Below are 8,348 nucleotides of genomic sequence, written 5' to 3'. Positions count from 1 at the left end.
ATAAATATATATAAGAGTTAAAATTCAAGAATAATTATTTTTCCACGCCTCTCTATATATATAAGTCCTATAAGAATCTATCATGTTTTTATCAAAATCAATATCGTGTAAGTGATATCTCTATATTAATATTGTATAAGAAATATTTTTATTTTATTTTATTGTCTTGTATAAAGGTTGTCCGCCTTTTTTCTAAAAAAAAAATAAAAACAAACAACTCGTTTTAAATAAAAATAGTATATTGGTTTACGCTTCGCAATGGATCAATATAATTTTTTTAAAAAATAAAAAGAATATTAAAAATATAAAGAATGTTTTATACCTATTGAGTATGGCAGTCATACTAGAGAATCTGAAAAAATATAGAGAATGTTTTATATCTATTAAGTATGGTGGTCATGCTAGACCCAAGTAACTTAAAGTTGGTAATCATGCCAGACTCAAAAACCTTGAACTTATCCTAAATACCAGACTCAGAAGCCTTAAATCTATAGGTCACGTCAAACTCTAGTTCCTGGGGTGTGGGCATGTCATATTTTTTTTTTCCAATAGTAATACTTAATAATTATATAAATAATATTAATAATAATGAAAAGAATAACAACAACAATAATTTCATCATTCAAATCAAATCTATGTTTTTTCTTCAATAGTAATAATAATTTTTTTCAAATATAATAATAATAATAATCATAATAACAATAAATAATAATAAAACCTTTGTTCCTTGGATATAGCATTTCTTTTCAGACCCAAGTAACTTGGGTTAGCCACCCTTGCTAGATCCTAGCTCGTGGGGTTCCGTCATGCCACATCAAAGTTTTTGGGGTTTCACATTACCTTGCAAACCTAAATTACTTAGATTTGTTGGTGTCAAATCCATATTTTTTTAGGTATGACATCCTCTAATAGATCCAGATTTGGCATTACCTACTAAACCCAAGTTATTTGGGTATGACATGCCTTGTAAAACCTAAGTTTTTTTGGTCTGGTGCCCCTGCTTGGCCCTCATTCCTAGGATGTGGCTATTTTAAATCCAAGCGTGACTTTATTACTATTTTTTAATAATAATAATAATTTTTTAAAAATTTATCAATAATTATATAAATAATATTGATAATAATAATAAGACTTGCGTTTCTTGGATATGACATCCCCTTTTAAACCCAAGTAATTTAAGTATAACATCCTTGCCAGACCTTAATTCCCGAGATTTAGTCGTGCCACATCTAAGTTTCTAGCCTTTGTCCGAATTAGACCGAAGTTTCTTAGGTACGACATCACCTTCCAGACTCAAATTACTTTGATCTATTGGTGTTAAATCTATATTCTTTAGCCAAACTCAATTAATATGGATTTGACGCTTCTACTAGATCCACAGTGCTTGAGTCTGCTAATATTTACAGACCCAAGATGTTGGGGTCTAGAAACTATGCTTGACCTGAGCGTCGTGGTTCTAGCAGATATGCCTAACTCAATTGCTAGGTGTGCCATGCCCCCAACAATTAGGTTGACAACCTTGTCATGCCCCAATGCTTGTTATTGCCTTAAAAAGCTCGGGAGTGACACCTAAATGAAAATATTTTTATATGCAGCCTTGTTTTTATTGAAACTCAAGAATAATATTATATTTAAACTATTTTAATAAAATAATATAAAAATATAGTGAATCCCCTCCAAACAAATATATATTTCCTTTTTATCATATGTATGAATATATCTTCACTATTTTTTTTAAAAAAAAAGGACAAGAAAAGCCCCAAATCCCAAGGTTAAAAACTCAAACAACTATTCTATCCTCAATCATTTTTTCCATACCAAATATATCTTATAAAAAAATAATACAATCTCACCATAACTGCATGATTAACAATTTTATTTGATAATAATAATTATATCATCATACTATTTTAATCCATAATAATCTACATCTTGATAAATAATAATAAAAAATAAACGTTATAACACTAATTTCCTCCAAATATTGTATAATATCATGCCTGGCGTCACTAAAATCCGCAATTCTGTTGGTTCTTCAACCAAATGACATAAGATATCACTTTATTCTAAAACGTTTAAAATAATATATTAATCACTCTTTTAGCTAGAGAAAAAACATGCGCTCCTAGACTCAAACCCTTGACCTTTCATGCATTAATTATTCAAGCTACGACACAAAACTTACAAAGTACATGAATTAAAAAAATATATATATCTAACTTGCCACCTGATGTGGCCATTGAAGAACTGAGAGAACTTTTTTGCGGCACTGGACAAGTAATTCCGTACCTTTTCCTTAACAAGTAATATCCAATAACAAGCTTTAGTTTTTGTAAATTTTTTCAGTTTAATCAATCAAATCTGATTAATCAGACCAGTCCGCCCATCCAACGACCAAGCGGTAAAATTTTCTGTAGCAGTTAAATCAAACTAATCATTCGAATCAGCACTTGCCACTTGTACATCTCCCAGTCGGTGAATAGAAAAAGTGAAAACATTAAATTAGTCCTCAGCATATCCACCCATTCTCAATTGGCTCCTAAACTAAAACCGTTTCAATTGAATCTCCAAAGTTTTAGGTTTTCCTAAACCGATCACTTCCATCCATTTCTATTTATATTTCGAGTTTTTTTATTTTATGAAATAAAAGAACCCATTTTTTTAATATAATTTGACGTTTCGTATCAACAAGTCACTGGAGAGTTTAAATAATGGGCACTGAATTGAGGAATCTAATAGTTTAAGTACTAATGTGTAAATAAGGTAAATCCATAGTACGTAGTCGGGGAAAATATCTGCGTCTCAAGAGTCAAGTCAAGGCCAGACCCTATATAATCAAGATACACTCACAGAAACACAATAGATAATATCGTTACCCTAATTTCTCTGACCACACTGCGTCTCGGCGAGAAACAACGCAAGAACCGTAAGAGACGAAAATACAAGAAAAAGGAGCTATACAGGAACCAGGTCATGTCTGGGATGTATGGTCAAGACGGTGATTCAGGTCCTCCGTCTTACGGTGGCGGAGGTGGATATGGAGGTTACGGAGGCGATGGTGGCGGACGTGGTGGATATGGTGGTCGAGGAGGTGGTGGAGGCGGGGGGAGAGGCGGAGGAGGAGGAGGATATGGTGGTCATTCGCAAAGTCGAGGTAATTTAGTAATTGAATGTTTTTTATGTAGTTTTAACCTATAATTGTCAGGGTCTTGAGATCCGTTCTTGTGATTTTGAGTGTTTAAATGTTAATTGTTATTGGATCTGATCTGTAGGAGGTGGATACCAAGGAGGAGATCGGGGAGGCAGAGGCGGCGGAGGCGGCGGAAGAGGTGGTGGCCGTGGTGGAAGCGGCAGGGAAGGTGATTGGCCTTGCCCTAAACCAGGGTAATCTCTCTGATCTGTGATTTAGTTAGGTTTTAGTGTTTTTTTGTGACTAATAATTGAAAATCATTATATTTAAAATCCAATTGCTGTGTTATAGCATGTGTGGGATTTTGTAATGGAAACTGGTATGTATGTGGATGTAGTTGTGGGAATTTGAACTTTGCAAGAAGAGTTGCTTGTAATAAATGCGGTACTCCTGCTCCTGCTGCTGGCCAAAATGATCGCAGTGATGGTGATGGTGGTTATAGAGGAGGAAGTGGTGGAGGATATGGTGGTAATAGAGGAGGAAGAGGTGGTGATAGTTATGATGGTAATAGAAATAGTAATTATAACGATGGAAGCAGAGGAGGTGGTTATGATAATAGAAGTGGGAGTAGAGGTGGGTCTTACAGTGGTAATCAAGGAAGAGATGATAGTGGATACAATCAAGCTCCACCACCATCTCTCCCTTCATATGGTGGTGGTGGAGGTAATTATCCACCGGCTCCGAACTCGTATGGTGGGAATGCTAATTATGGAATGGAAGCAGTTCCTCCACCTACAAGCTATACCGGTGGGCCCACGTCATACCCTCCATCTTATGGTGGTCCTGCTAGTGGTTATGGGGGTGATGCTACAGGTGAGGTGAGGAGTGGTGGACGAGGTGGTCAACCTGGTGGGTATGAAGGTGGACGTGGTGGTGGCGGTTCTCGATATCAGGGAGGTAGTGGTTATGGGGCTGCTCCTGCTGATGCCCCAGCTAAAATTAAGCAGTGCGATGATAATTGTGACGATACTTGTGACAATGCAAGAATATATATATCTAATTTACCACCTGATGTGACCATTGAAGAGCTGAGAGAGCTTTTTGGCGGCATTGGACAAGTAATTCCATACCTTTTCTTTTGATTTATATTTATGAATTTCGGATTGGGGAATTGTGCTGAAGATGCATGTTGTTTGGCAGAAAATTTTGATTTCTACAACATAATTGCCTGTCTTTGCTGTAAACGACATTTGACTGCTGTGATTGAGTTAGTTATTTTTCTTCTTTATCTAATTACCGTTAAATTTTATGAGAGTTTAATCTTCAAAGGGTGTGCATTCTGATTTTTACCCAAAATGAATGAAAACAAATTATTTAATGCCATTGTTTCTGGGAAAGAATTTCAATATAGTGTTGCTTTTGTAATAGCTTTTATTTTGGTGTGGGGAATTATGCTTCTAGAACTCATGTGCTCGGATCATAGTGCTTACCAAACTTCATTATATAAAACTCCATCTCGTGTACCTATGCAAAAAATCCTTGAAGCTCATTCCCTTGATATAGTGTTGAAGTATTTCATAAAGGACAAAATCTGGAGATGCCCTAAACTGCTCATGTATTATGCCTTTGTTGTGCTTAAAGTGCTCAAATTAATGTGAAAAATCTGTCATTGCAGGTTGGGAGGATTAAGCAGAAGCGGGGCTATAAAGATCAATGGCCCTGGAATATAAAGATATACACCGATGAGAATGGAAACAACAAAGGTGATGCCTGTTTGGCATATGAAGACCCATCTGCTGCTCACTCTGCTGGCGGTTTTTACAACAGTATTGATCATGCAACTGTTTCTCAGTTTTCTATTTAGTACTCTATTCTTAAATAAGTTACCTGGTAAATGCTGTGGAGAACTTTTGTTTTACTTTGTATTTTTGTGTTGGTTTTCCAGATTATGATTTCAGGGGCTATAAAATCAATGTTGCAATGGCAGAAAAGTCAGCTCCGAGGCAACCTGCACATGACCATGGGTATCTCCACTAACTATACTGCCTCTTTTTTGACTAGCAAAAGTTCTTTTCAGCTGTGGTTTGCGGAGGTTCTGAGGCGTGTTCCTATTATTTCTAATCCGAGTGGTGGTATTTTGAAATTGCACATGCATTTTTATTTCTTAATGGGGTTTCTATACATTCCCAGGGCTTATGCAGCTCTTTTAACTAGTCATTTCCCAGTAAATAGTAATAAAACAAAACTGATATTGTTCAACATGCTTACCACATGGATAGGAAGGTTTGCTGCCTTTTGATACTTTCAAGTTTATATTGTGTTTGTTGAACAGTTAACTGCAATTAGCAATAGCAATCTAGGTGGAATCTATTGAGGTGACCTATTTTAATAGGCCTTAGTGTGAGCTTGTTCTTATCAACTAGTTTCTGTCAATTATGTACTCTTTTTTAGAAGTTCGCTCCTTTCTTTTCCTGGTTAAATATTCAGTGCTTCCTTTTTTGAACTTTTTAAATGGGAGTATGAAACAAAACAAAGCTGAAATAATAATAGTGAAATTAGCGCCGGCCCTTAAAAGCTATAAACAACTTGTTTGGTAGTTAATTCTCTGTTATCTTTTAGATTTTCATTTCTGTGATCTCAGCTATAACTCTTTGAAACTCTGACGTTGTAAACCTTGAAAAATTGACTATTGTTCCTTCTTCTTTTACTTTTGGTTGGGGGGACTTCCATTTGACACATTTTTTATTGTAACAACAATGCCCCCAGGTCATTAAAACACAAATATATATATATATATATATATATATATATATATATATATATATATATATATATATATGAAATATTCATTTGCACTTGGTGCTTTATTTGTATGCATAATGTATTTCTGTATTGACTCTTTGATGCTTTTCATAGTCAGCACAAATAGGATTAAATTTTTAATTAAATAAATCTTTTAGCTCTTATTATGGCTGTGAACTGCAAAGTTTGTCATGTTTGTCAACAGTTTATTTTCAAATAGGTTGAGAGTTTGAAAGCTTGTTTTTTTGGAAGTGTTTTATATTAGCTTTTCTTTTATTGAATTTGCATCTATTTTAGCTTTTCACGAGTACTTTCCCCAATGCTGGAACAAATGTTTAATTATGACATCTCATTTTGTTAAATGTAATGTGGCATGTAGTAGTGGTTATGTAGAGGCTGCAATTTTTAATTATTCACCGTGTAACAGTGGTGGTAGAGGTGGCTATGGTGGTGGAGGTCGACGCAGGGATAATTACCGTGATGGTGGGAATTCTGGTCCAGACAGGCATCAACATGGTGGAAATCGATCACGTCCTTACTGAGTGTGTCATCTGAGCTGTTTATGTACTAAGAATTATGATCTGAGGGATTTAATTATATTCCTTTTCCTGGGGTTGTTCTTGAACTGGAGACTAAGAGGTAGGTTGTTCACTTGCACTGAGCAATACCCCTTTTTCTCCTTTACTTGCTTATCTGTTGGTACCTGGAGGGGTTTCTGCTTTAGGCATCGGATTGATTTAATTGTGTGAATGTTTTTATAGAGGCAAGTGGATAATCTCCAAATTGCTTGCTGCTAAGGTAGGTTGATATTTTCAGGTGAGTCGCACCTCTTTCAAAATCACGCTTTATACTTGTTTTAGGATGCACATCGTGGTGCATTATAGAACTACCTTTTTAATGTGGCATGGGAATTTGGATTCGGTGCATGCATCTGCCCTAGCTAACATGGGAAATAAGTTAAAAAACGAATTGATCATTGAAGAGCATTTCAAGCCTGGTTTGTCATACCGGTTGGTAGATAGCAGTTCCACAACAATCTGTTTTGTAGCCTTCCCCCACTTTCTGCTCTAGTTTGTTGTTGGTAGTTTATACTTTACATACAAAATAGAATTAGGCAATGTTCAAAATCTGGTTGGGCGGTAGTACCATGAAGGAGAATCCCATTTCTATTAATGTATTTTTGTAAATTTCCAGAGTTAAACTAGGTTTTGTATGATATACATACCCTAGTTTTTCACCTAAATCTTTTTATGCTTGAAAGATTATGCTCACGTGTATGTAGAAATTACTTGCATTATTGTTTCGCATCTGCCTTCTTTCTATCTCCATATATTGTATTTCATAGGGATATATATTAGCGGTTAGTGTGAGCACAATATCACCTCAAACAAACCATGAACATGTTGATTTCAAGATCTCAAAGGGCTATAATCTATGGGAATTTTGTTGTTAGTTGGTTATAGTAATTGTATAGGAATGCTGGTTAGATGCATTTTGTATCTTGTTTCTAAAACACGAGAGATCATCGAATAATTTCTGGGTCTCTTGGGTCCGCCAGTGTTCGAGAGAGCAAAGCAGTTCGACTGACCACATGCCATCAAAGGGTGGCGCCCTGCATCTTGAAACTGTTCATCTGTAGTGTCTCGGCTTCCAAATTGTTAACCTGCTGTAACATGGAAGCCGCTTGAATTCTGCAAAGAAACTCCCTGTTTTAGGTGTGTGGGGCCGCTGGTGGCTTCTTGTTGAGACAATCGCCATTGTTTATCTGAGACAAAATTGACTGCTTCGTTAGTGTTCTCACGCGACCTCTGGCAATCGGATGTCTTTGCTGTTCCTGGCTTTTAGTCTTCTACCATTTCGGTGTTTCACAAAGCAAAAGTTTAGGCGGTACTAAACATTTTTATTGCATTGCAAGTAGATTGACTGGTTTAGAGTTCTGTTTCATTGACAAATTGTTGTTATTCATGTAAAACTAATGTGGTTCCAAATCATGTTGTATAGATTTTGGGGAGTTGATTTATTTGTTGCTTTTGTTTTGCGAAGTGGATTCTCGAATCGTAATCGAATGATTGGGAAGTTCAAGATGACAATAAATTATAACACTGCAAATATATTTGATCAACTGCTTGTAAACCGTTAGATGTAGAGCTGCTCCAGGAATCGAAACCGTAGTTGCCCGTTTTCAATGGGCAAAGGCCCTGTTTGTTTTATCCAATTGTGTTTTGAAAAGGCCCGTTTGTTTTAACCAGCTGTGTTTTTTAAATTTTTGATTTTTTTTTAAGTTTATTTTTTTGAATTATTTTTAAAAAATATTTTTTTCATGTATTTTTAATTAAAAAATATTTTAAAAAATAAAATTTACCACGGTGAAAAATAGGTTTTTATATGGTTTTAGTTTCTCATTGATAACCTCTAG

At 35.4% G+C, this 8,348-nt stretch overlaps 1 protein-coding gene across 6 annotated transcripts; it reads left to right on the top strand.

Annotated features, from left to right (window-relative positions):
* The first annotated feature begins 2,856 nt into the window (after positions 1 to 2,856).
* Positions 2,857 to 7,993, top strand: LOC105125922 (transcription initiation factor TFIID subunit 15b-like). Of its 6 annotated transcripts, none has more exons than XR_842315.1 (8): positions 2,857 to 3,154; positions 3,273 to 3,384; positions 3,528 to 4,248; positions 4,806 to 4,956; positions 5,076 to 5,154; positions 6,360 to 6,571; positions 6,694 to 6,730; positions 7,491 to 7,993. XR_842315.1 is itself a non-coding variant. In XM_011026598.1 (6 exons), exons 1-6 carry the CDS (start codon positions 2,974 to 2,976, stop codon positions 6,472 to 6,474), a joined length of 1,359 nt encoding a protein of 452 aa, XP_011024900.1. In that variant the 5' UTR covers positions 2,857 to 2,973; the 3' UTR covers positions 6,475 to 7,974. The 6 variants fall into 6 exon arrangements, 1 of the variants encoding a protein (XP_011024900.1); XR_842314.1 differs by having other exon boundaries at positions 6,694 to 6,748; XR_842313.1 differs by having other exon boundaries at positions 6,694 to 7,990.
* Positions 7,994 to 8,348: the final 355 nt, after the last annotated feature.

This window comes from Populus euphratica, unplaced genomic scaffold, assembly GCF_000495115.2.
Source record: "Populus euphratica unplaced genomic scaffold, PopEup_1.0 scaffold44.1, whole genome shotgun sequence".
Taxonomy (NCBI): Eukaryota; Viridiplantae; Streptophyta; class Magnoliopsida; order Malpighiales; family Salicaceae; genus Populus; species Populus euphratica.
The sequence above is the reverse complement of the archived record's forward strand: the minus strand, read 5'-3'. Positions and strand labels throughout refer to the sequence as shown.